This window comes from Monocercomonoides exilis, assembly GCF_001643675.1.
Source record: "Monocercomonoides exilis strain PA203 chromosome Unknown scaffold20-1493094, whole genome shotgun sequence".
NCBI classification, from domain to species: Eukaryota; Preaxostyla; order Oxymonadida; family Polymastigidae; genus Monocercomonoides; species Monocercomonoides exilis.
The window spans coordinates 351201-379070 of NW_027150565.1; the positions used below are offsets into that span (position 1 = coordinate 351201).

At 33.0% G+C, this 27870-nt stretch overlaps 6 protein-coding genes across 6 annotated transcripts; 3 read left to right on the forward strand and 3 right to left on the reverse strand.

Annotated features, from left to right (window-relative positions):
- Nucleotides 1–4453: 4453 nt before the first annotated feature.
- On the reverse strand, nt 4454–4966 carry MONOS_16410 (uncharacterized protein; the record flags this gene model as incomplete). The annotated part of the gene is made up of 1 exon (XM_067869314.1): nt 4454–4966. One exon carries the CDS (start codon nt 4964–4966, stop codon nt 4454–4456), a length of 513 nt encoding a protein of 170 aa, XP_067728057.1.
- A 375-nt stretch (nt 4967–5341) lies between these two features.
- Nucleotides 5342–6089, forward strand: MONOS_16411 (uncharacterized protein; the record flags this gene model as incomplete). Its single annotated transcript, XM_067869315.1, has 3 exons — nt 5342–5463; nt 5625–5698; nt 5758–6089. 3 exons carry the CDS (start codon nt 5342–5344, stop codon nt 6087–6089), a joined length of 528 nt encoding a protein of 175 aa, XP_067728058.1.
- Nucleotides 6090–16709: 10620 nt separating this feature from the next.
- MONOS_16282 (uncharacterized protein) lies at nt 16710–18094 on the forward strand (the record flags this gene model as incomplete). Its single annotated transcript, XM_067869196.1, has 4 exons — nt 16710–16831; nt 16933–17423; nt 17718–17785; nt 17864–18094. 4 exons carry the CDS (start codon nt 16710–16712, stop codon nt 18092–18094), a joined length of 912 nt encoding a protein of 303 aa, XP_067728059.1.
- A 519-nt stretch (nt 18095–18613) lies between these two features.
- MONOS_15842 (uncharacterized protein) lies at nt 18614–21067 on the reverse strand (the record flags this gene model as incomplete). Its single annotated transcript, XM_067868744.1, has 5 exons — nt 18614–19159; nt 19228–19387; nt 19435–20063; nt 20089–20754; nt 20891–21067. The coding sequence occupies 5 exons, from the start codon at nt 21065–21067 to the stop codon at nt 18614–18616; spliced, it is 2178 nt and encodes a 725-aa protein (XP_067728060.1).
- A 4473-nt stretch (nt 21068–25540) lies between these two features.
- On the forward strand, nt 25541–26017 carry MONOS_15841 (uncharacterized protein; the record flags this gene model as incomplete). Its single annotated transcript, XM_067868743.1, has 1 exon — nt 25541–26017. The coding sequence occupies one exon, from the start codon at nt 25541–25543 to the stop codon at nt 26015–26017; it is 477 nt and encodes a 158-aa protein (XP_067728061.1).
- Nucleotides 26018–26222: 205 nt separating this feature from the next.
- On the reverse strand, nt 26223–27855 carry MONOS_15840 (uncharacterized protein; the record flags this gene model as incomplete). The annotated part of the gene is made up of 1 exon (XM_067868742.1): nt 26223–27855. One exon carries the CDS (start codon nt 27853–27855, stop codon nt 26260–26262), a length of 1596 nt encoding a protein of 531 aa, XP_067728062.1. The 3' UTR covers nt 26223–26259.
- Between the last annotated feature and the right edge of the window lie 15 nt (nt 27856–27870).

Here is a 27870-nt window from a genome sequence, read left to right on the forward strand (position 1 = left end):
ATGGATTTATCACTGAAAATTATCAAATATGGTTTCATCTTATTAAACCCAGTTATTAAACATTCGCTGCATATAAAAAGGAAAACCCAAAAGAAATAATTTTCTTTGCAAATAATATCTTTTGAGTTTTATGCTTATGACTTTTTGGACTATTCGAAGCGAGAAATTGAAAAAAGTAAATAAATATAACGCGGATCATAGTTGACGACAATTAAAGTCAGCAACGAAGGTGGAAAAATGATTAAAAATGAAAAATACCTCATTTATTTCCATTGCAAAAGAGAACGATTTTGAACAACAAATATTGATAGATGTGCACAATGGAAAAAATTCAACAAAAAATACACAGAAACAACAACAACAACAACAAATGTTTTTCATAATCAAAAGATTGCAGCATGATTGCAACTGCATCTGAAATATTAGAAACTTTTGGAAAATAAAAAAAAACTAATATATTCTATCCAGTAACTATTGTAATGTAACAGAGAATTTTCAGAATGAGTTTAATGAACGAAAAGATATTTTCAGAAAGTTTAATGTTATAACCTTTAAATTGTTCAATCAGAATTAAAACAAAATAATTTTTTGTATGTTCAGTATTATCGAATAATTTGTATTTCTTATTTATTCAAAAATTTGATTTTTACAAAAAAACATATTTCAAAAAAAAAATAAATAAAAATATAAAAAAAAAAAATAAAAATAAAAACTGACAGAAGCAGAATATCCGCGCACATGACGAAAACATCCAATTCTCTATGCAATGAAAGCTATTGCTATTTTTGATCATTTTATCGAACTTTTATCTCGGGAAAATAGCTTGTTGAATTTTAATGAATAATTTTTTTAAAATTTTGAATAAAAAATGGGTGAAAGTATTTTCAAATTATTTTTTATTTTTTATAAAGTATATGAAATTGTCAAAAAGAATGTGTCATCATACCATTCTGATGCGTCTGCTCCATCATCTGCACCGAAATCAGTGTCTTTATCATGAAGATTATCTATATCAGGGATTTCTTCCTTTTCGTTGGTTTTTTCTGGCTCATTTTCATCTTCCTCATCAACTATTTCGTTATTTTCAATGTTCAAATGAACTGCAGACAATTCGAGTAGATAAAAAGTCAATAATCCCATCGAGTGAATAATGAAAATTTATATTTTCGTATTCATCTTTTAGAAATATCACAAATGCTTAATATCTGAGTTTAAAAAAATAAAAATTTTTTTGATCGATTTCTGCTTCAAATTGTACAAACCCCTCCACTATGTCATGCTCTCACATTTAATAAGTTATTTATTTATTTATTTATTTATTTATTTATTTATTTATTTATTTATTTATTTATTTATTTATTTATTTATTTATTTATTTATTTATTTATTTATTTATTTATTTATTTATTTATTTATTTATTTATTTATTTATTTATTTATTTATTTATTTATTTATTTATTTATTTATTTATTTATTTATTTATTTATTTATTTATTTATTTATTTATTTATTTATTTATTTATTTATTTATTTATTTATTTATTTATTTATTTATTTATTTATTTATTTATTTATTTATTTATTTATTTATTTATTTATTTATTTATTTATTTATTTATTTATTTATTTATTTATTTATTTATTTATTTATTTATTTATTTATTTATTTATTTATTTATTTATTTATTTATTTATTTATTTATTTATTTATTTATTTATTTATTTATTTATTTATTTATTTATTTATTTATTTATTTATTTATTTATTTATTTATTTATTTATTTATTTATTTATTTATTTATTTATTTATTTATTTATTTATTTATTTATTTATTTATTTATTTATTTATTTATTTATTTATTTATTTATTTACTTTTTTTTTGCAAAACAATAAAGTTTGATAGATTAAAAGCAGAAACTGAACAAAAAAATTTCATATTTTTCAAACCCAGAAATGAAACATTTGTGACTTTCCAAATAATAAAAAATAAGCAATATTGTTACAAAAATCTTGTTCGAATTTCAAATTTATGAAGACATTTTTGAAGATGCAAAAAACAACCTTCCACTGTGTTGAAATAAACTGATTTATTTTCTGTAACAACTGAATGTCTTTAATGGAAAAAGTTTTGAGAAAATATCCTTCATCATTCGAACAATTATAGGCTTTCGATTCATCTCTGATATCGATGTGTGAAGAAAAATGTGCTTTTTGATAGCTGCTTGAAGAGTTTCCTTGTTCCTGTTTGGAACAACCATCATTAAAGATCTTTTGTAACGTTCTTCAGATCTTTCTACACCACCAAATATTTAAACTTGCTTTTTCCTTTTTCCTCCGTTGTATTTCCTTTTTCGAAACAACATTTAGTTAATTTCAACCTTTTGCTTCATTTCTCCTATTTTGATTAGACTTGAATTATACATCGACACAAACTGTTCATCAAATGTTTCAAAAGAAAAAATCTGTGTTTCTGTCCAGATGCAAAAAAAGAAAGTTTGATTTTTCCTATCCTCCAGCCAAAACAGCAGATATCCATGAGTTTCTGTTTTTCTGCAGAATTTGCCTTTGACAATGTTGTTCCTTTAAATTCTGATGTAGTTTTCAGGCACTTTTTGCACTTTTGATAATATGCGTTGTCTCTTTTGCACAATTTTTTTTCCTATTTACGGTGTTTTCATTCCCCAGTATCAGGAAGAAGTCTATGCTCGAAAATCCAATTCCATGTGCTATCCAAATTAGTAAATAAGAAATTCATGTTTGAGATCATGTCTTTTTTTCTGGCATCTTTGACATTTTTTTTTTAAAGATTTTTGATCTCTCCCATTTTTTGAGAAAAATTATAAAAATTAAAAATTCATAAAAAATCAACAACTCATTTCCGCAAGGTCATGTTTGTGTGTATGTTATTAACAATTAATAGTAAATCATTCATGAAGGTTTCAAGCAAATTTGAGGTGTTCTCGAATTTTCTGCTTTTGCGAAAGAAATTAAATATAATTATAAAAATAAGCTAAAATTATATAAAACTGAAAGAAAATTTTAATAATTAAGAAAAAACATAAACATAAAAATATTTATTCATATTGAACAATGAAAAAAGGAAAATGAAAGATGAAAGAAAATTGAAGAATTCAATACACATAAGAATTTGTCGTGCATGGAGATGAAATATGACAGTCAAAAACCGGAAAATTTATATTATTTATTTAATGGTTTGTGTTTTTCTATTTTTAAATTTTTTGGTCATTCCAGAAAGATAGAAAAGGCAGATTGGTGAGTTATCTGACAAATTTCAAATTGTAATAATTTATTGTTGGATTTGTTTTTCAGTTTTTTATAGTCGAGGTTATTTTGAGCTAGTAACACATTAGACAAAAGATTATCCAAATGAATGACAAGAATAAAAGTTTTAAGTATTGTTCCCATTGATAAATCAAATTATTATCTTTGAATGGAATTTAATTTTTAAGAAGCTAAAATGGATAGAGTCAGCATTTTTTAAACACTTTTGTTATCGTTGGTTGAATTTTTAGTCAACAAATCTGCAGAATTAATGAATTAATCGTAATACAGTCGCATTTTGGTCAAGCGTTAATAGGGGAGTGTGCATGAAGATATTAAATTCGTTGAAAAAACATATTGAAGTAAAAGGAAAGATAGTCGAAATAGATGATGCTGTCTGGAATCGAAGAAAGCATAGAAGGGGAAGAAGAAAAAAGAATATTTGGTTGTGTGTGATGGAGTGGAAAGGCTTGACGGTGGAGGAGCAGGACCTCGATTAAAGATGATTGTCCGCAACAGAACAAAAGTTACACTACTCATAATTATTCTCGAAAATATTAAGCCTGAAACCATCATCATGAGATATGAGTGGAAGGTGCACGAATATTTGAATACATATGGGTATTTTTTTTTGAAAAGTCACAAAATATTAATTGATCTGAAAATCAGATAATAAATGATCAAAAAATGTTGATCATTCCGTTCTTATCATGTATTGTCATTTATTTCAATTTGTGGCATATTTGACTAATTATAAATTATTAAGTTTCAATTTGATTCATTTCATATAAACTTTAAGTTCAATTGTTGAATATGTATTAGTGTATATCCTTTTAGTTATAGATCGTGATGAACAATAAAATGCAATAATTTTTAACTATTTCAATTCATACGCTTTAAAATACGTCTTATTTTATTGTTTATTAACTAACTCTCTTTTGCATTATTCAATTTCCAACAAAGGAATGATAAAGCATATTTTTTCTTGTAATACTTATTCATATTTATGATTTTGAAGAATACAACATTAAAAAGCTTAAAACACACGAATTCATTCAAAGTAGTGCGAATAGTATGCATACACTTTAAAAATGATTCAAATAATCTTTCCATAAAAAGATTTTTGCATTATTTATTAAAAAATTACTATTTTTTCTCATCTATGAGTTAAAATGATGTTTCAGACACTTTGGCATTAACAGCTTCAAAAGAATCTGCATCATAAGCGTACAACATAAAAAGGAAATTTAAAATTATTGTGGATGAGGCGGCTGGCGTGTACGTATATGAAATGCCACTGTTGCAGCCGAGGAACGTTGTGGTGTGGTGGGCGATGCTGTTTGGTGGTGCTGTGTGTGTACGATGAGGCGCTTTCGGAGATGCTTTCGGTTCCTCAGGTGGTTCCGCTTCCGTCGTTTGCACTGTCGGAGGGCACGAAGTCGGGGAGCAAGCGGATCCTTGCGGAGGCAAATGTGAATGCATTACAATCGATCCGCGATCTGTTTGGCATGCTGTTAGTGCTGCTGCTGTCGCGATGATTGAAGTTGAGGCGTGTGGTAGTGAAGCTGAACGACGAAGTGATGGGGAACTGAGCTGATGTGTTTGACATGGGGGAGATGATGAGGAAGGTGCTGGAGGAGGTGGGGTCGAGGATGGAGGACAATGTGGTTCAATTACCATCAGTGAATGAACTGGTTATGCTAGAGGAACGAGAAGAGGTAAAGGTTATCGTTGATGAAGAAAAATTCTTACGGAAGAGAGGGGTGTTAGTTGTCGTTTTATCAGGAAGAGGGTTGACGAGAAGTGTTCTTATCTTACATGATAGTTAATGAATGACTCGTTCCTTTTGCTAATGTGAAGATTGTGACTGTTCAGTGAGAGCTGAACATGCAGTTGGCCGGAAGCTGTTCAGAAAAATTGGTAGAATTGTGGAGATAAAGCGGAAGCACAACTCAGAAGAAGTAGCCGGAACTTGAGCCGCGCGATATTTTGGTGCCGTATGAAAAATGGTGCGAGAGAGAGATGAAGCAGCTAATTGCGGAAAATTTGGTTATCATGTTTTGTATACTTGCTTTGGGGTTCAAGCACAATGAAGAGGAGTATGAGTCCGGTCGTAGGGTCTTCATCAACCGGGAGGAGTTGTTGTGTCATGCGAACACACATCCACTTTCTCACTCGTATGTAATGCAGTGAAGTTGTATCTTCAGTTGGGAGGTCTAAACTTCACTCTGTGAAGAAGACGTTGAAAACTGAAGAGGGAATTGAGGCTGCAAAGCAGAGAAGAAAAAGAGCAAGCACCCAACTTGAAGGAGACTTTAAGTAACTGCACAACGATAAGGAACGTTCACGTGTTTGGGAATGTGTTTGTGAGGGCGTCTGATGCAGAGACGTTGCTGACGGGGCTGGCAGAGGGTAAGCAGGTATATGTGCAAACAGCAAATGTGGCGGTATCGTTCATCATTTTGGACAAGAGGCTGAGCCATTTGCAAGAATACATCCATCAAAGGCAGATGTCAGCTGCGTGACTGCGGAACACGCTGGATGCGCCGCCGGCATTGATGCAGGGGGTAGTAACGCAGGAGATTTGGAGGAAGAAGTGGAGCGCATTCACAGGGTTCGCAATCTGTGGAGCAGCAGCAAGCAAAGAGACGATGACAAACATGATGGCGAGGAAGAGGAAGAAGATGGTGATGAACGCGGTGATGGGAGAGGGAATGGGAGCAGCGCAAAATTAAAAATGAAACATTTCAGACTGGAAGAACATCGATTTTTTGGGGGAGACACCGATTGCTGTGCTGAATGAAGTAGCTGGGGAAGAAAAGAGGATGTGTGTGGTAATTCCGACAGAGGTGATTACAGGGAAGGGGTAGAGCACTGTGACAGTGATAACATCAGACGATGAGCATATGGTGGCGAAGGAAATGGGGGTGGACCTGAGTCCATTTCGCAAGAGAAGGAAAACGGAGAAGGAAGGAGAAGAGGAAGAGGAGATAATAAAATCATCAACATCAACATCATCATAATGTGAAAGTTCCTATTCAAATAAGAACATGGTTGTTACAGTTTCATTGAAGAAAGCTTATCTTTCACAGAATGTCGCATCGCGGAAGATAAACGATCTGTGTAAATCTGCGTATGAAATCTATAGTTGCTTCAGATGAAGAATTCATCTGCTGAAGAGTGTGAAAAAGGCGAAGGAGAAGAAAAATGAGGGAGTTGTGGAAAAGATGAAAACATTTGAAGAGTGGAGCGATGCTTTTGCGGAGTTGAACAAGATTGTTGATAGAGAAAAAGATGAACACAATGAAGAAGGAGTTGAGAAGAAAAAGAAGAAAAAGAAGAAGAAGAATTGGGAAAGGAAGAAGAAGAAGAAGAAGAAGAGGAAGGAGAAGGAGAAGAAGAAGAGGAAGGAGAAGGAGAAGAAGGAGAAGAGGGAAAAGAAGAAGAAGAAATCATAAGTGGAAGAAAAGGTTGAGCAGATGGAGGAGCTTATGACAACAGCATAAACAATGAGTTGATGAAGATTTTTACGAGTTGTCTAACAGATTGCATCAAATTTCTGGTGCAGAAGCTGTCTGTTTTGCCCCCCGGTCCAATGGCATTCCAGTCGAAGTTCTTCATTTCTCCACTTACACCAGCAGACTTGCTGAAGAACAGATGAATAAAGCAAACGAGCTGGAAAAGAGAAACGAGGAGGTTGTGAAGAAAAAAGACAGCGTGGATGAGGTGACGGAGCAGAAGAGGATGGCAAGAGAAGGGGAAGGCGATGAGAGAAGATATGGATTTTTCGCTTATGAAGAAGCATTGTTGCATTTTGGATCTTGAAAGAAGGGAGAGAATGTGACTGATTGTTGGTTAATGGGGCAATTGTGCCGTTGGAAAACTATTATTCGGGTATTACGTGCTTTTAAAATGTGTTTGCTGGTGAGTGGGGAGATGCTGACGATGCTGTGAGAGTTTATTCAATAATAATTTTCGCAGCTCGTTTCCGCATTTCAGTAAAACGTTGAATCTTCTTCAACAAGGTACCAAGACGATGAATAAAAACCATCTATTTCCGCTTTGCTTCAAAATGGCCTTTTCCTGAGTAAACATTTGCCTTTTTAATTCGTTGCATTTGGCTTCTGAAATTTTTTTGGTTCTTGTTTTGAGCACAACTTTTCCTTGTCAAGTCAGGCGGAAGGTGTGCAGTAAAAATGACTCTCTCATCAAACATCTGCTTCATCGAGTGCTTCTTCACTTGTGCTTGAACTCTTTCTTTCGTTGTAATAGAAAGGAATGAAGTTGTTCTTTCAATTCTATTTTATGATCATTCGAAAATATTTAGCCATTCCATGTTCGTTGATAATTTCAAAAACGACAAAACAGAGGAGATCGTCTAGCCCTGTTCACATTTTCCATCTTTAACATCCCATTCTGAACATTAATAAGCTCAGTGGTGAACGCTGTTTCTGAAGATTGCTAACTTCCAGATGAAATGTTCAACCTGCTTATTTGCATCTCTCCTGCTCCACTTATCTCAAACAGCTTTGAATCACGATTGCTCGGATGTGTTGGATCATGCACAAGGAAAAGGTCATCGACAGTCAACGTGCCTGTTGAGACAGCAAAAAGAGACAACATTGCTGCTTCTGATTCAGTCTGTATTGTTGTTGTAAAATCTCTTTGACCATATATTGTGAAAATATTGATGTTGCAGTCTACACTTTTTGTCTCTGAAATCGTACGTGTGAGTATCTCAATATCTGAAACAAATTCTGGAATCAGCTGAGTGTGGCAGCAGATGATCATGTTGCATGGATGAGACTCATTTATTCCGCATGCACTTGTGTCTTTGGCGTTTGATTGTGTTTTTGACGAAGAAGCATATCTAATTTTTCCAAAATTGTTTCGTAGCCATCCACTTTGATCAGAAATTGAATTGTAGAATGCGCTAACTCTGTTTGTTGTCTGTCTTGTTGAATAGCATGTGGAATCAATGTTGTTTGATGTCTAATAATGGAGAGAAATATCATGGCCCCCTGTAATGTATGTTTCATTGTGGAAAAAACAGTGGAAATTAAAAAATTTTTAGAAATATTGATTATTATTAATAATTCAGATAAAACCTTCTCTTCTAATTAAACAACAACTGCATTATAAAAAATATGAAATGAAAACTTGTTCTGTCCGATCTCAACACAATTTCTCTTCTTGAGATGAAGATGAACATAATAACTATTCAATTAATTGTCTGAATTATCAAGCCGATAAATAAATTTAAAAACTTAAAATATTTATCGCACTATAAATGTGTTACAAAAAAACACCAGTTTTGAAAAACAACAAATGCAATTTCAATTGAAAATCAAATTTTTAACTGATCAAAAAATAAAATAAAAAGTATTTTTTTTTGAAATTCGGAAATTTTTTCATGAAACAATTGTTCTTGAGATAACAAACACAAATGATATTTTTTGTTTTTTTGCTGATCAATAATGGAAACGGAATATTTCACAATTAACATTCATGGGTCAAATATTTGATAAGTGGTGACTTTTCATAAAAAAATACCCATATGTATTCGAACATTGCACCTTGTTACATAAAAAAAAATAATGGAACCAGAAACAAAAGCAAATGAAAAAATGATTAATGATTTGTGGGGTTTGTTGCGAAAAGCATTCCCCCCAGCATGGAGTTTGAAAATCTTTCATTGTGGATAACATTGCCATGGTTTTGGTCAATGCATGGAAATAATATAATTTCTTGAAAATTTCGGAATTTGTTTGAGAAAAAGAAATTGAAAATGAAAAAAATAAAAAAGGACATGTCTAGTTTTTTTTGTAAAGTTCATTTTGTTAAATTTTCAAATAAAATAAAAATGTCATATTTCAATAAATTTTCTGTTCTCTCTCATGAAACTTCACAAAAATAGAAATAATACAAATGTCAAGATTTTGTTTTCATGACAGAGAAATTTGGTGAGGGGAAACAGAAATTTGATCGAAATATGAAATTTTTATTTTATTTGAAAAATAAACAAAAGGAACTTTTCAAAAAAATTTTGACATATTGAAAATGATTCAGAAAGTTGCATAAAAGAATCACTAAAAATTGATTATTCAATAAATAATGATAATTATGAAGAAGAAACATCCAGTTTTTCATTAAAAGAAGAAGAAATGAAGAAGTTTGAACACTCGAAAATGTTTATACATATTTCTATTTCATTTTTCTTTATGAATATTTTATTTTTTGATGTTTTTTTTCCATCAGAAACACACTTTCGAATATTGAATAATACACTGATATATAATTCAACGTTATATTACGTATTTTGTGAGTTTGTTTTGCATCAATTCTTGCATTCCAAAATTTCCTGCATATGTCAAGTTGTTAATAAGAGATTAGAATAAACTTTTGTTCATTTATATAATTTGTTTGTTGCTTAAGTGAAAAGATATTTTAACAAAGAGGAACATCTTTTTTGAACTTTATTTCATTGTTTATCTGGGTTATTGTTTTTGAAATCATAACTTTTTCCGTGGTGTTGATTTTTCAAAGTTTTTCTGTTATTTGAAGTGATTTTCTATGTAAATTCCAAATTCAACACATTTGTTCCAAAAACAAATGAAAAGCAAAAATAGGCATGTGGATGTCTCTGATAAACCTTATCATTTTGTAGTGTTCATTTGTTAATATAAATAGGATAATTTCAAATCGAAAATTTTGTGAGAAAAAATGTGAAATCTAAAACAATCACACATCTTAAAAACAAAATTAGAAAAAATGTTCAATTTATTCAATTTTAAATAGCAAAAAATAATCAGAACTTTTTGTTATAATCAAAAAGACAAACAAACAAAAACAATTTAAAAAATCAAATATAATAAATATTTCAGATCGATTTTTTTTCTTTTTAGTGATTGCATGAATGAACTTTATCTCTTTTCAACGAAATAGAATAGCAAAGTTGGAAGAATCTTAACGTTTGATTAAGAAGAATAATTCACAACGATTGTTTGAAAGTCTCGAGTGAATGCATAACAATTACTATGCTTTTAAAACTATTTTTGCATTTTATAACAAATTGCAAAAAGGAGTGCAATGGCTTTCAAAATTGATATGTTCATTTTTTCCATGTTTCAGACTGTCTGTGACAGGCTGTCTATTTCGTTGTTGTTTGTTATTAATTGAGAAAATGAAAATATTCGTTTATCTTTAAGTTTCTTCTTTCAACCAAGGATATTTTCCTTTAAAATGTTAATTTGCTCAACATTGCTCAAGTTTCTATCTATCTTTATTTATATATACATTTATTAAAAACAAATACTGTAATAATAATAATATCTCTTTTCACTTTTTTGAAAAAATGATGTTCCAAATATCGATTTATCTTAATGGAAATGGGTTATTCATTTTGAAATTGAGAGAACGTTCAACACTTTGATGTGGTGAATCAAGTGAAACTTTTTCAGCACTTTGAATGTATCTGTAAAATTTATTGAAAAAAATTCTCTTATATTTCCATGTTCTTGTTTTTAAAACAGTTTCGAAATTAAAAATGAACTCCGGTTATCATAATAATAATAGTTTCATCTCATTCATTGTTTCAATAGTTTATACTGAAAAAGATAAACTTTTTTAAAAAAAAGAACTTTTTTATTTCAAATTTTATTTTCTGTTTATTCACAAAATTTTCATTCAATTATTTTTATGAAATAATTAAGTTATAAAAAATTTTTTGTCGAGAAATTGTTCATGGATTTATTGTTAAATTTCAATCTTTGAACGAAACAAGATTCATGTTTTTTTATATGTTTCTATTTGTTCCAAATATGTTTGGGTGAAAACTTTAATTCAAAATAAGTTAGAAATTATTCATTCATTCTTTTATTATGGGTTCATCCTTTTATTAACACAAAACTGTTCAATATTTAAATATTCTAATTTATCAAAAAAATTTGTAATGAAATTCAAACAAATGGTTTGAGCTCACAAGTTAGCAATATAGATATTCGACAAAAAATTTCATAAGAGAAATGTCTTATAAGTTATCATTATTCCTCGGTCGTGCAGCCTAAACCAATAGAATTATTAATTCTTTTTTCAACTTTTACCAAACCGGAGTAAGTCGAATGCATTATTTCTCTGATTCTTAACAGATAAAATTTGAAAACAAGTTTGGAAAAAATATTATTGTTTTCTTATGGTTTCCTTAAATTAACAAAAAAAAAAAAAAAAAAAAAAAAAAAAAAAAAAAACAGATTTTTAATCAAGAAGCAATTGGGTCAAATTTTTTAAAAAATGAAAACAGAAATGTGTATTTTGGCAAAAATAATTAGAAATTTTTTGAACTAGAAACCTGAAAAAAATTCAAATGAATGCATTCGAAAATATTACTATTTAAGAGATTTTAATAAACAGACAGATGAATCCACAGAATTATTTGCAAGCTTGGTAACTTAATTTCCAAAATCCGAATTAATGGAAAAAATAAATTTCTTCAACCACAAATAAATAACTGCATAACTTCGAATGGTTGTCTTCAGGGATATCACAAATACAAATTAACAGATGTTATGATGAAATAAATCACAGTATTTCTGATGCTTTCAAATATGTTTGTCCATTTTTTTAACATGTTCTGAGACAAATGAATGAAAAAAAGAGAAGGCCAATATTCATGGAAAGAGATAACTCATTTGGAGATGTGGAGTGGTTAGTCGATGCAACTTCAAAACAAGATGAGAAGGCAGATAGGAACTCTCGAGAATCAAAGACTTCTTTGGGATGGAATTCACAAAGTTTGTGGAATTAAAATTCGTGTTTTTGTTGCTGTTTCTCATCCTTTTTAAGTTTAATTCGCATCTGAAGTGGTCGAAAGGAACGTTCATGATTTTTCTCTATTATAAAGAGATTTTCATTTATATGTTGAATACTTGCAGGTTTCAAACGAGGATAGACATTTATATGGCCTGAATGAATTCAATGCTCAATGGAAAATAATGGCTGATCGAGGATATCAGGGGGTGGTGGAAGGTTTGGAGTTAATAACTCCGATGAAAAATTCCAAAGCCAAAGAAGAAAAGGAATTGAATGCAAGACCTGCAAAAAAACAAGTTCCAGCAGAATGGTTTTTTGACAGGATGAAACGACTGTGGAAGCAATGTGCTAGCAGATATCGTAATGGGCTGGATGACGCAAAAATTGACATTGAAATAGCTGTGTGGCTGACAAATCGAAATATTCAGGAAAACGACCTGACAGAAGACGATGGGAAGTTTGAGAAGCAATGCCTAATTTTTAGTCAAGATGAGGTGGAAAGACAAACGGAAAAAAGATGCGAATCAAATTTAATTTTCAGGGAGAAAATGAAAAGAAAACTAAAAGCAATGCACGATGAAGAAATGCATATGGAGTATTCAAAACAACGGAAAATAGTTGTTGACGAGATCAACAAAGAATCAAATGAAAAAAGAATTAAATATGGGTAATTATTTTTGAAATCATAACTTTTTTCGGGGTGTTTGTTTTTCAAAGGTTATTTGTCACTGAAAAGAGTTTTTGTATTCAAATTGAAAAATTATCACAACTGTATTAAAAATAAATGTTTGTGCTCAAATAAAGATGTTGATGTTTTCAATAAACACTTTCATTTTTTTGTGATCTTTTGTTGATATAATAGAAAAAATTTTGTACCGAAAATTCTGTAAGAAAAAATATGTTTAAAAAAATAATCACCCTTATTTATCGATTTGCACTTTTCTTGTTTCGGTTTTATTCATTTGAGCTCGGTTTTCCTCAGTCATGAAGATATCTATGGTATTTTTTTTGATTCCAAGCTATTCCAGAAATTGTCTCAGAATTTTTATTTCAAAAGAGAAAAGTCTTCAGTTCATATGTTATGAAACCTGAAAAAAAGGCTTTTTTTTTAAAACTCGTTTATGCATAATGTTCAGATCAAATAGGTTATGATTTTTTGTTAAATTTCTGTTCCAACAAACAAAACTTCGTAAAAAAAAATAAGTTATTCCATGATAATGCAATTGAAAACACGAAAGCAAAGTATTGTGAGTAATTACAGTGTCTTTATCAAGAAAAGAAATATTTGTATCTATAAATAATAAAACGTTTGAAATTTGTAAAAAAAAGCAAGAAACAGATCACTTTATTTGTAATTATTATTGGATTCATATATTTTCAATCAAGAATTTTGGTTTGAGATTTTTCTTTGAATATTGATAAAATATGAACGTTGAAAAGTTATATCTTCTTTTTAAAAGATTATTTTTTCAAGGATATTATTTGTAGCATTATTATTAAAAACAATTTCGATGCATTTTTCTTTTTAACGATTGATTCCTCTCCAAAGAAATAAAACCTTTGATGAATCCACCCTCCGAATAGTTATTTTTTAAAAAATAATCGCCCTTATCTTTTCTGTCAAAAAATCTTTCAATAAAATTGTGATAAATAGAGATTTTCCAATAAGCAATGACTTTCATTTCTGTTAAAAATAGATTAATTGATAACGAATATCATGAAGAAACGTTTAAAAAAATCTATAAACTTGAAAACCAAACGTTTGCAGATTTTCGTAAAGAATTACTCACATATTTTCCTCCTATTTAAAAAAAAAACTATTCTTTTCATTATTTATTTCAAATTTATCATATAATTATTATTGATTATTTTAAAACAGAAAACAGAAAGTTGATTGATTTTCCGATAAAGCCAATATTTATGAAAGATATCACTTTTTTGGTTTTGAACAATGAATATAGGAGTTTGTTTTATTTTTTTTAGAAGAATGAAAAATGCACTTTAAAAAAAGTCAATAATCGGAATTATAAGATATAACACTATTTTATTTTTAGATTGGAAAGAACACTAAATAAATATATGAAAAACTGAAAATTGAATAAGGATTAATTTCTTTATAAAATAACTTTTTCCTCATGGAACATTGAAAAACAAATAAGTGAAGAAATTGAAAAGAAGCACCATAATAACGGAAGATTATCCAATGATGGATTAATAATAAAAATTCAACAAACAGTTGAAAAAAATCCACAATTTCACACCAGAGCGTTGGAAAGGTTAATTAATAATGGAAAAACAATAATAAAAAGCTCTCTTCACGAGAAATTGCATTTTAATTCATACAACATTTGTTTGTTTCAGTTTTCATTGATGAAGATCAGTAAAAATCTTAAACAAATTGGTTAGCAATAACTTGAAAAATTGCAAAATTAACAAAAAAAGAATTTTTTATCGCTGATTACTGAAGATATATCTTTTTTTCCAAGAGAAACAATATATAATGTTAATAAAGAAATGAAAAAACTGATGTGTCAACCACAGAAAAATGCGCTCATTTTGACATAATTTTTTTGTGTTCAATTTTTATTTCTGTTCATTAGTTATTTTTTCTTCATATCTTTTAAGAAAAATTTTAAAAAAAAGAATAAAGAATATTTGGTAAATTCTATTTTAGAACCAATATGGAGTATCTGTGACAAGAAATCTTCAATTTCACCATTAAATTTTAACATTCATTTTTTAAGCGCTCGTTCGCACACAACGACTATATCTATGATTTTTGTGGAGGAGCCTCATTTGAGAATTCTTCTGCATCCTCCAAGGACTCTTTGTTTTCCTTTATTTGATTTTTTCTTCTTCAACTTAATAAAGCATTCTTTGAATAAGAAAAAGATAAATTTTAAGAAATTAAGCTTGAAATTGCAACAAGAGAATAACTAGGATAAAATATTTGACTTCAGGCATTTTCATTGAAAAATTATGCACTTTTGATAAGCTTTTTGTGTTCAAAAAATACAATAAAAATGGGTTCATTTTTTGACATTCAATGAATGTCACAAAACTTTTTGTCATCACATCTGTGATGGCTCTTTGCAAATTAGAAAAACAAATAAATTTTGAAATCTCAGATTAATTGATAAAGTTAGAAGTGAATCAATATTTTCATGCTTAGTGCAATAAAAGTTTGAAAGTCGATATATTCCCCCAACTTTATTTAATATCTTCCATCGTGATTGTTTGCGCTATTTCAAGTTTAATAAAGCGTTTGAAGTTAATGACAACTCACAATGATGAATATTACCATGAATGGAATTTTTTCTCGCTATTTTTTTACCCATTTCAAAATTTCTAAAAAAGGAAAAACGTTGCAGCATCGGTCTTTTCCCTCAGAAAAGTGATGTGTCAAAATATATTTGAAAAGTTCCTCGACTTTAATTTTGTCCCACAAAAGATCATATATGATCAAAAAATGTTGATCATTCCGTTCCCATTTTTGTATGAAAAATGTGATTTATTGTTATTTATTTCGCTTTTTATTGAAAAATTGGATACATATTTGTTGATATCATATGCATTTTTGACTTTATTTTGTCAGATACTTACGCGAGCGACTGCATTCCAGCTATTTGAATCAGATGAATTAAATGTTTTTATTTCCTCATTTTCATTTTATCTGTTAGAATATTCATTTGAATTTTTAAATATTTAGTAAGTTTTTCATTATTTTCCTTTGCTGAAATACAAATAATATTTGATTTGCTTGAATTATTGAATTTTTTATTAGAAATTTTCAAACATGAAAAATACATCAAAACAACACTCGTAACAATCAAAAGATATACGAAAAGTTGTAAACATTGATCAAAAATAAATATTATCATTTTGAAATGCAGAATAATAAATTATTTTTGTAATTAAATTTTTATTTATTACAAACTCAAAAATACAATCTCTTCTCAAATAAAGATTCATAAAGTTTGCATCAAACAACTTGTTTTCATCTAAGCTCGAGTTGTTTTCTTCTCCTTTTCATTACATCTCCATTCGTCGTTGATAGATATCCCGCTTCATATTTTTCATATTACACGTTAAAAAGCAGTTTTTCTTTGCAGGGCTGCCATTCTGATAAGAATGTGGATGTTGTGTTTTAATAGCCTATGTTTCTTCTGGCTGATGTGTTTAGAGATATCTCATTAAATTTCTTGTGGCAGTGGAAGCGCATCAGTCGTCTATTCTCTCAGAGTTTTCATCTTCTTCGTCTTCTTCTAATTGAGCATTACGCCGATCAACTTCTCCATTCCTGAGGCGTAGAAAAGAAGAGGAGAAATCTGTATGGGACAAGCAGCTAGTTTGCTCTTCATCTTCATATTCATCATCAGCGCTTGCAATTGATTCTTCATATGAATTTGTAGTGGAGGCATTATACACGTTGGAAGCATCGATGGACGACATCCAGAGGTGGCTGCGGATTGTTGTTTAAAAAGCGGCTGAAGTGTATTCAACTCAAAAGAAATTGTTGCTTAGGGTTTGACAAGCTCCGCGAGGTTATGACGAGGAGCGGCTGGCGGTGCTGTGTGAAAGTGTTGTGTGTGTGTACGATGTGAAGCTTTTGGTGATGCTTTCGGTTCGGCTAATGGACCCGCTTCCATCGCTTGCAGCATCTGTGGGCACGAAGTCGTGGAGCAAGCTGTTCTTTTCTTCAGCTGATGCGAATGCGTTCCAGTCGATCTACGATCTGTTTGACCCTTCAATGTTGATATCGTTATCGTCTCAGTTGTAATCTTTGGAAGTGAAGCTGGATGATGAAGTGATGTGTCGAGGGATAGCAGTGTGTGAAGGACAGAGGAGGGAGCGGAGAAGGAAATTGAGGCGGCGATGCTGTGGATGGAGGATGTAGTTCTGCCACCAGCAGCGATTGCGCTGGCGGTGCTGGAGGAGCGAGAAGAGGCAGAGGAAGGAGAAAGGGGATGCAAAGAGGGAGAAGAAAAGGGAAAAGAAAAGGGAGAAGAAGATGGAGGGAGAGATGGAGGTGATGGGAATGAGGAGAAAGGCGGGTATCCGACAGCGCACAGAGAGCATGTGGAGAGAATCGAAGAGATTCAGGTGATGCTGGAAGAAGCGATGACTCCGATGGTTGTGGATGTGCTTGGGCTGAGTGGGCTAAGGTTTGTGAAGGCAGAGACTGAGGTGGGCGCAGACAAGCAGCATTCTGTGGAACCAGAAGAGTGCAGTTTTTTTCCATCCGATGGCATCCAACAGGAGAACAGGAGAGCAGTTGAAGAAGCAGCAGATGGATCTTTGGGAATAACTTCAGATGGAAGAGGAGGAAGTTTGAGGAACAGGTGGAAATATAAGTTGATCATTTGACAATAATTGAGGAAAAAGATAAATCCGATGAAGTGATAAGTGGGAAAAAGTCGTTCGATTTATGCGGAGTGATAAGAAGAAGAGGAGGAAGAGGGAGGAAGAGGGAGGAAGAGGGAGGAAGAGGGAGGAAGAGGGAGGGAAAATTGAGTGCAGATAGAAGAGCGGAGTGCATTGGTTGTTCTATCTGGTTGAGGGCCGATGAGTAGTGCATTGAACCAAAAAGGCAATCAGCGAATGATGCGTGTGCGCATTGCAGATGAGCAGACTTTGGACGTGCTGGGTGAGCTGAACATACCGCTGCACAGAAGTTGTGCTAAGATGCAGGTGAAATGGTGGAGATCCTGTTGAGAAACAAAGTCGAAGATGAATCTAACTTTAGAGCCGTGCGAGATCCTCATGTAGCATGCGACTAAGAGTGAAGCAGGGATGAAACACGCGATTGTGGAAGATTTGGCGGTTATGTTTTTCGTTCTTGTTGAATGGTTCGAGCACAAAGCAGAGGAGAACGAGTTTGTGTGTGGTATCATTATCAGCCAGGATGAGTTGATCCGCCTTGCTAATGCGCACACTTTGATGAAGCAGCGACTACTGTGCTGTGGAGTTACAGCGTCGTTAGGTATTGCACATGGATGATTCAGTGAAGGTGAAGTTCACAACGGAGAAGGGAATTGAAGCTTCACGGCAGAGCAGAGAAGGAGCAGAAGTAGGAAAAGCGAAGGAGATTCTGAGCAATTGTTCAGCGACACTGTCAGTGCATGCGTTTGAGTGTGTGTTTGATGGGGCGCCTGATGCGGATAAACAGCTGATATGGCTCGGTAAGTAAATGGAGGCATAGGTGCAGAAGGCGGGGAAGCGTGTTCATTCAACACGTCAGACAAGAGTCTCGGTACAGAGGAGGAGTATATTTTGAGAAGACAATCGAATGCTGTTCAAACAATAGGGGAATGTAGCTATGATGCTTAGTACGCCATTTCTAACCGACCACGCTTTTTCATCGGTAACTCCTGTGGATGCTCCCATGGAGTTGAAGATGGCAGCAGAGAATCTGCATTTCAATTTTGTTTCTTCTTCTTCGTCGTCTTCATCGTTAATTTCTATTTTTTTTTTGAGTGTCTATTCCTTCTTCTCATCATCCTCTTCATCTCAAATATCTCATCTGTCACATTCCTCATCTTTTCTCTTTTCATCAGCCTCAGCGCATACATCTCTGGAAGCATTTGTTTTGAACAGTATATCGAATGCATGTGTTCTGACGAGTTGCCCGTTGATGTTTCTTGTTTCATTGGCTTTACGGTATTTGCGCAGCTCCATCGACAGCATAATCTCCTGATGCGAAGAAGAAGAGCGCTTGCGCAACGAATGGGACGAAGGCATCAGAGGTGGCACATCGTCAAGAGGAGTGGTGGATTTGAACAGACGAGGAGGCGAATAGAAGAAGCGCTTATGCGAAGAAATGTGTGAAGATGGAGAGTATGTGCCAAGGAGAAGCGGTGGTGCATCAGCAGCGGAGAAGGATAGAGGAGCAGACAGAGCTGATGAAAGAGATGAGGAGGAAGTGGTGGAGATGATAACAGACGAAGTGACTGCAGCTGGCAAGTCTGATGAGGTAGTTGGGGCTGCAACAGCAGTAGATTGTTGGAGGCTTCCTGGATGAGCCAAATGAGACTGATGCGAGGGAGAGCTTGCCTGTGTGAGTAACTGCTGTGATGCGACAAAGAAGAGCGCTTGTGTATGTGTGGAGAGAGTTCGTGTTCATAGAGGAAGACAAAGATTGAGATTGAGACTGAGACTGAGATGAAGGCTGAGGCTGTCGGATGAGTGCAGGGCCAGGCGAGGTGGATGTGGACATCTGCTGGATGGGCTGAGAGAAAGAAAGAAGAGCAGAGAAAGAGAAGAAAGCGAGAGATGTTGGAGAAGTCAGAGAGGCTAAGGAAGAAGAAGCAGAGGAAGATAAAGGTTGAAGGGAAGAAGACGATGACGACGAAAAAGAAGAAGAAGATGATGATGCAATGGATGCAGTTGAAGATCCTCCAAGCACAATCGTCGGAGCCAACAGTGATGCAGAAACAGAAGACGATGTGTCATCAAAGAAAGAGCGAAGCGTGGCTAACGCAAAAGTTACAGAAAATGGAGTGTTTGATGTGCTTATCTCAGAGCGATGAGCTGTTGATGAGTGTGTGCGTGCTATTGACGTGGTTGTTTGAGTGATGGAGGGAACAGGGAAGATGACGGTAGTGGTTGAGACAGATGCAAAGGCGCATACTGCAAATAAAGGAAAAGCAGATATAGAAGAAGATAAAGAAGATGAAGAAGAAGGAGAAGGAGAGGAAGAGGAAGAAAAAAGAGAAGAAGAAGTTGATGATTGTGATGACGGCGATAAAGAAGAAAGCGAAATGCTATATTGGAATTCTTGAACTTGCAAGTTTGGCGAATGCTGAGGAAAAGAAGGAGAGATGGCTGCGATCCGTTGAGGAAATATCTCTGGATGAGATGAGTGTGCAGCAGGCGCTGATGGAACAGATGGAAGTCGAACCGAAGAAGTGAAAGAAGAAGATGAAGAAGAAGAAGAAGGAGAAGAAGAAGGAAAGAGAGGAAACAAGGGCTGAAGTTGAATGGCTTGGGGAAACGAATGAAAATGAAGCATATCGTTGTGTAGGAGTTTTTGAATGTTGTGAGCGAAGAGTGAGAGGTGAATGAGGAAGAATGGAAGGTGAGGAAGTTTGTGGAGTGGGAGAAGATACATGCTGTGCGGATGTATGCGTGTGATGTGGTGATGATGAACACTGCAGCTTCGTAGATGTCGACTGAGGTGCTGATGCAAAAGACAGGATCGATCGCGCTGCAAAGTGGCAGTGCGAAAAGGACATAAAGCAATTCACTGAAGTGTGATGGAGCTCTAACGTTGTTTTATACATTATGCTTCTTGCTGAGAAAAGTGTTTGTGCTATATCAAGCACATTTGATGATAAGGTCGTCGAATATGTGTTGCAGCAGAGAGAGAGAGAGGGCTCATAGTGGGGTGAAAGCAGAAGGGAGGGTGCAGGTGGCAGTGTGGAGAGACGGGGGATATATGTCGCAGAATGCGGAGAAAGAAGTGCTGCTTGAGTTTCTGGAGAAGAAGAATCTGCAAAGGGAAGATATTGACTTGATGATGATTTAATGGTAGTTAAAGGAGAAGAGCGTATCTGAAATTGTGGTTTGGATCCTGTCGGATGCATGAAGGATGGTGCTGTGGCGTAAATGCATGAGACAATTATGGTGAAAGTGAGGCAAGTGTGTTGGAGTTTCGCCATCTGATCAATGTGCATATTTTTGTGTTTGGAATTGAAGAAGAAGAGATGATGACGAAGAGAGAATAAAAGTGGAGTGAAGAAAAACGGATGACTGAAGAGAGAAGATGAGCTTTGACAAGATTGTTTCAACCCCAACTGTCACCATTGCCGTATTTGCTCCTGCGGTGGCATCAGAAACTGTCCATCCACTTTGATCGTTGTTTCCTCGAATTTCGTGCTTCTGTCCAGTAAAATCCAATTCATCACTCATCAAAATCATTCCATTCACAACAACCTTCTTTGTTCCTGTAAGCCTTGTGAGTGAGTGCTTCATTGTTAAACAAGGGAATTGGACGATCCCACAATGTGAGTGATCGGATGCCTCAGAATTGCTCACAAAGATTTCTTCTGAAGTGGGAAGGAGATAGACGCACAGTGGAATGGCAACACTTGTATTTCCATTGTCATATCCTCGAACCTTTTCAAAAGAATCCAAAGAGGCTGTGGCACATGCAATTTTTCTTGAAGTTGCAATTTCTTCCAGATTAAACAAAAAAACAAAGATATATCTTCCCCACTTGGCTGTATTTATTTCGAATGAAAAGGATATCAAGAAGCATGGATTTTCAGTAACAATTGAACGTGAATTCCTCCCCCAAAACTGTGGAATGTCAAGGAAAATCAGTTATTGCATAATCCTTTTTCAAATATGCTTTATTCGCCACTCCCACACACAGCATCATCGAGCCTCTTTCAGCCTGTGAAATGCTTCCGCATTAAGATAACGATAAAATCTTTGCATTGTAATTTGCATCAATAATTGATGAAATAAATGTTAACTATCTTCTGGAAACTTATCAAGCAAAAAAAGAAAGTTTTAATAATACATCGAAAAATGAAACGTTCATACCAAAATTTAACGAAAACTGTTTTATTTATGTATTTTTCATGTTAATCTAACCAAAGCGTTCTATTTTCACTTTCATGTTGAGTTCAGGCTCATTAAGCAAAAGAAAAATACTATTCAAATGTAATTTTGAACTAACATTGGAAATCAAGTTTGACAGGAAAAAAAATCGAAATACACTATGAATAATTCTTTGTTTAGCAATTGAAAAATAGTTCAATCAAGTGAAACACTTATTCATGGAAAAATTGATATTTTTATTTTGATCAAAAAATTTGATGTATAATTTTTTGAAATAGCGTATTTTTTCTCATAAAGAAGTTTGTTATGAACCAACAAATATCACTGTGAAAATTCGTTTGTATCATTTGAATAATGGTCACGGAGTGTTTAAAAAAAACCTTCCATCGGACAAATTTTTGATCTGATGTCACTTAACAAAAAAATATAGACATTTCGAGAAAGAGGAAGGAACGTCGATGAGAGACGCGAAAAAGGCGAAGAGAAGAAGGGTCAGAGGAATGTTTTTTGAAGATGCGATAAAATAAAGAGCAAATAATATGAGATGAAGCTATCTCAACATTGATTTCAGCTCATGTGTTAAATTAGAAGAACCATTGAAAGAAAATATAAGAAAATATATGAATACACGATTCTTTTGGAAAAAGTGTTCAAGGAGAGGAATGCAAATTTGAGGAATATTTGAAATCGGAGAAAGAGGAGGAAAAAGAAGAAAATTAAGGAATTGAATGGAAAACATAATGAAAAGCAAAAAATATTTCTTTCATAGTTTCATTTGCTTCAACATCACTTTTTTCAACATTCCCATCAGAGTTTTTTTTTCAAAAAGTCCAAATCTTGTTCCCTGTCCTAATTTCTTGCGAGCTCCTTTTCTTCTTATTCCCTTTTGTTTCCAGCAAATTTTGTGCAATTCCTTCAAAGTGAATTGAAAAATCATTTTCCATATGGAATCTGTTATTGATGATTCGCAGAACTGATAAAGAAGATAAAAACGCGATTATGTTTGGATAAAAAAGATAATACAATTCCTTTCAAAGAAGCTATTATAATTCTTGTCGCTTTAAAATAACTTTCCATACCATATAAACATGGGGTAAAATATGGACTTTCAAGCTTTTTATGCACAAGGCATTGAAAAATTGCTTCACTCATAACTTTGTTTCGCTTTCTCAGATTTCAAAATAAATTAAATTTTCATAGCTGCAAACAAACATCATTGAAATCAAAACCCAAAGTTTTCCAACATTTCACAAATGTCAAAAAATGGACCTATTTTTATTGCGTTTTTTGATAAACAAAAGTTAATCGAAAATGCATAATTTTTCAATGAAAATGCCTTAAGTCAAATATTTGGTCCCATTTCTTTTTGCTATTCCAAATGACGTAATAATTTTTCTGAAACATTCTCAATTGTTATTGTCTATTTTTTGGAAATCACATTTTGTCAATGATTTTCCAATTATATCTGCGCTTTCCTAATCTCAAATGCATTCTTCACTGAAAGACACAAACATGTTTAATTGCCCCACATAACTCCGATGCATCATTTGCAAATGAAGAAATTTATATCATCCTGTTTTTCAATAAATTCTTCTTTTCTGTGCTTTGAAACTCCCAAGCATGTTCAATTAAAAGAACAAAAGTACAGCTCACTTATAAGTTATCTGTGTTGGAAATGAAACAATTCTTGAATGGAATCCCAAAGTTAAAAAATACATCAAAGAAAGATAAAAACTGTTACTTCATAAAATTATTAAAATGCAAACCTTGTCATTAAAATACGTTTTTTAAAAAATGAGAGAATTCGATTATTTCCATTATTCAAATAATCATATTCGGCAGTAACTTTTCAGATTTTTTCTAAAAAAAATGGAACAAAGGAAATTCAGCAACCTTTCACATTCTCGGAAGAGTGAAAAATGATCTTTCATATGGAACGAACTCAACATCAAATCTGGTAACGATTCTGTCAACTTGCTGCAATTTATGTTAAAGCACACTTTCATTGGGAAAAAACTAAGTTCTAAGATTCAAGAAATATTCAATGGTGTGCTGTTCGTTTTATCTTTTTTTATTTGTGAGAATAATGTATTCTTTTTTCCTTTTTGAATAAATAGAAAAAGCTAATTACACGATTCTTCGATTGGCTTCTGCTTTCAACAACGAAACCAATGTTCATACTAAAGTCACTTTGCTGAAATGTGTCTGCCAAGAGTACAGTCTTTCCCAATTGCAGGATTTTGGATTTGAATGCACAAAAGGCAATTTTTATCATGCTAAGCAAAATAGTTCTTATTCTTCATTTGAAATCAATCTTCCAAATTAACCTCCTCAGCCTCCATCAAAGTGTTGTATGCAATTGCATAAATGAAACATTTTCTTCGTGAATTGGTATTGTTTCTCCAAATATTGCTATTTTTTTAATATTGAATTTCCGGAATTGAGCACAATTGATGAACAAGTTTTTTCTTCATTTATATGTGAAAACTCAACTGAATCGTGCGAGAATATTAAAAAACGAGACATTCAAAAAAAAGCACAGGTTTTAAATTTTTTATTCTTCATTATTTGTTGTTTTTATTCATCATAATTGTCTTTTTAAATTATTTAAAATAAAAAATTTGGCATAGGTGTATTTAAGGTCCTTTTCCAATTCTTGATTATTCTTTAAAACATTATGATAAATAAAAAGTATAATTAATAATAAAACATTTGTATGGACTGGAATTTTGAAATTCTTTTTGATCCTTGAGAAAAAACTATTTTTAAAAATCACCCATAAATATGAGTATTTTTTCAAAATTTTAATTAAAATTGAAAATTTTGAAACAAAAAGTAGATGAAATGTTATTAATTGTAATATTGTCCTTTTTAATAATTAAAATTTGAGAATTAAAACATTTAAAAAAATAAATTAATAAATTTAAATATTTTGATCAATCCCACAATTAAATTTTTAATATCCAAAAAATAAGAATTGCTTTTTTTTATTTCACACAATGTTGAAGTTTTCTGATGTCACGTTATCTTCGCCTTATATATTTAAACTTTTATAAGCAGGTGATACCATGTTGAAATTCACTCGAACTGCTTTTTCATAGCATCATTGAATTTCAAAGGATGTTTTTGTTAATATTCATTGGTTTTCTTCTCAAATAAGCATTGATGAACGATCACTATTGATAATGAATATTTTTTTAGAAGATTAGAACTTTTATTAAGTTCATTTGATATGTTATGATTTATTCATTTTCAATTTATTGCTTTTTTCGGAAAAATTCCGAAGATAATTGTTTTCTTTTTGTTCATTAAAAGTAACTTTTCATATATTTGTAGTTTTTTTATTTATAAAATGAATCGATTTGAAATATCAATACATTTTAACTAAATTTAAAAATGTTAATAAAAATTGTGAAAACAGTTTCTTTCACTCCAAAATGAAAATTGTTATTTCATTGAACGCATACCATGTGCTCTTTTTCAAGGTATATTCTATCAAACAGATGTTTCAATTGTTGGATCATTTAATAATAATAACAAAAATTTTGTAAATTCAATGATAACCATGAACTCAGTCAACTTTATTTCCTTATTCAAAAATTGCATCACTCCTCCTCCTCCTCCTCATCATCATCATCTTCTTCTTCTTCTTTGACTTGTTCATGCGAACAACGCACTCTGAAAGCAACACAACAGCTACATGAAACAGAAACTGGAACAGGTCCATCACCACAGAAAGAGAAATTGATATCGACGACGAAAATGAATAAAGGCAACGGACAAGCACGCACTCATTAAGAATGTCATCATCTTCATCACCACCATCACCACATCTATCGCAGCAATCAAGGCAGCAAACAGCACCACAAGTCCCAGCAAATGCTGCAGAAACAACCTCAACAACAATCTCGGCAGCAGTCACAACTGTCATCTAATCAGCATCATCATCATTCAGAGGGAGTCAGCAGGCAGCATCGCAGGCACAACTGCTCTGATGATCATTCACACGGAACTGAGACGGATGCATCGTCTTGTTCCCCCAGGAACAAAGCGAAGCGGATGAGCATAATTGTACCTGCAGAGCAGCTGTTTGCGAGCGAGTATCGGTTTGAGAAGGAATCTCTTCCGCCCTCTCCTTTTCCGAAGGACAACCCACAGTTTGTGAGCACGCTAGCAGCAGAAACAGGGGCAGAGACAGATGCAGAAGCCAAAGCAGAGACAGACATCGGACGCGAAGGGGATGGGCCTGGTTTGGTCAAAAGTGCAACGCTATTGTTATCTAATTCTTCCTCCTCTTCCTCCTCTTCTTTGCCACTTCGGTTGCTTCAACAACAGAATGCGAATCTTTGTGCTTAGACAATCCTTTGCCAGGCTGCTCGGCAACTCCTGAGCTTGCTGACCAATCCCTTTCATTTTCTCCACCTCCCCTTCCGCCACATGCACCACCTCTCTCTTCTCTTCCTCTTCCTCTTTTTCTTCCTTTTCTCCTTCTCCTTCTTCATACGAAATTTCTTCTTCATCAAATTCTTTATATTCTTCTTCTTCTTCTTCTTCTTCTTTTTCTCCTCCTCCTCTCTCTCTCTATTTCTTTCTTTCTTTCATCGCTCTTTTGGTGACATCTTCGTTGTCACAATCTCAATCAGCTTCAGATCTTTTTTCACTGTGTCATTCACAACCTCTCTCAGATCTTCTTCTTCATTCTTAACTTTCTTCCATGGAATAATGAATACAATCGAAACAAAAAGAACAATTAGAAACATCACAACCAATATTACAACAACAATCTGCCATATGGACATTTCTTTGTTTCCACCTTCCACGATTCTTTCGTCAACTTTTGCATCAATTTGACTTGCATTCTTCAAAATAAATGTATGTGTTGATGAAGGAGATTCTGCATTTCCAAATAAAATATGCACACTCACCTCGATTTCATCTCCACAATTGCTAATGAGATCTTTTGTCACACTTCCTTCAACTTCTATTTCCGATAAGAATCCATTTGAATCAAAATCATAATGTTCAATTTCTTTCTCTTCTCCCTTTCTCTTCACAACTGAGAACGACAGATTGCATGGAACAAGAAGCATTCCTTTGAATGTCAGCTCCATTCTGTTTGCTTCTTCTTTTGCTTCCACACTCTTCAACACAGGAATGAAGAACGATGAATCCCTTTCTGAAGCAATCCCTTCAAAACTGCACCCATCATTCAACATCCAAAGTGAAGTGTTTCTCTCCAATCCATCTCCTCCTTTCAAACTCATCACATTCAATGTTCCTGAATCTGAGCAGATGATATTTCTTCTCAGTGATGGATATCCTTCAATTGATGGATTATTGTTCATAAATTCTCCTTTCTCAATATTCATATTTCCTCCGCTCATTGTTATTCCACCTTCTGGTGAATTCGAGATTGTTGTATCTTTCATCATCACTGAACTCTTCACAACATCCACAAGAGATCCATCCCATCTGCACATCTCTTCTTCTTCAACATTCAAATTCTTTTCATTTCTTTCCTTTGAACTCCCATCGAAAATGCAACTGTCCATTTTCACATCCAAACAATTCTCCAATTTCATCAATTTCCATTTTGTATTGTTTGAACTGACTCCGCCCATTGTGCAATTGGTTAACTGCATCGTCTTTTTCATTGATAGGCAAGATATAAATGATTCTTCATTTCCTTCAACTGTTGTATTTTCAGCCTTCAATCTGTCCATATTCGACTGTCCACATTCATTAATATCAATCAGAGAAGTTTTAATTGTTGAATTGGATATTGTTAATAAATAAATAACTGATGGAAGTGGAGAAGAAAGATACAAAGCTGATTCACGAAGTATTAGATTTTTCACTTTGAATTCCATAAGTTGTAATTCTCCTTTTGCCATATCAAAAATGTGAAATGGAATATTTGCAAAATTAACATTTCCTCCTTCATTCGATTGCTTTGAGTCAAATGAACAATTCATAATTTCAAGAATTCCTCCTTCTGGTGATATCAGTGATTCGTGAAAAGAGTTGAAAAACGGATCAAACACAAAGTTCACTCTCAGCGTTGAGACTGTTCCTGCTGTTGTTATCAACGCCTCTTTTGATCTTGGAATCTCTGATTCCACTTCAACTTCACACATCTCTCTGTTCTTCGAATTCAAACTCATTTCCTTCAGATTTATCTCTCCTTCAATCATGCTCTTTGCCACAAT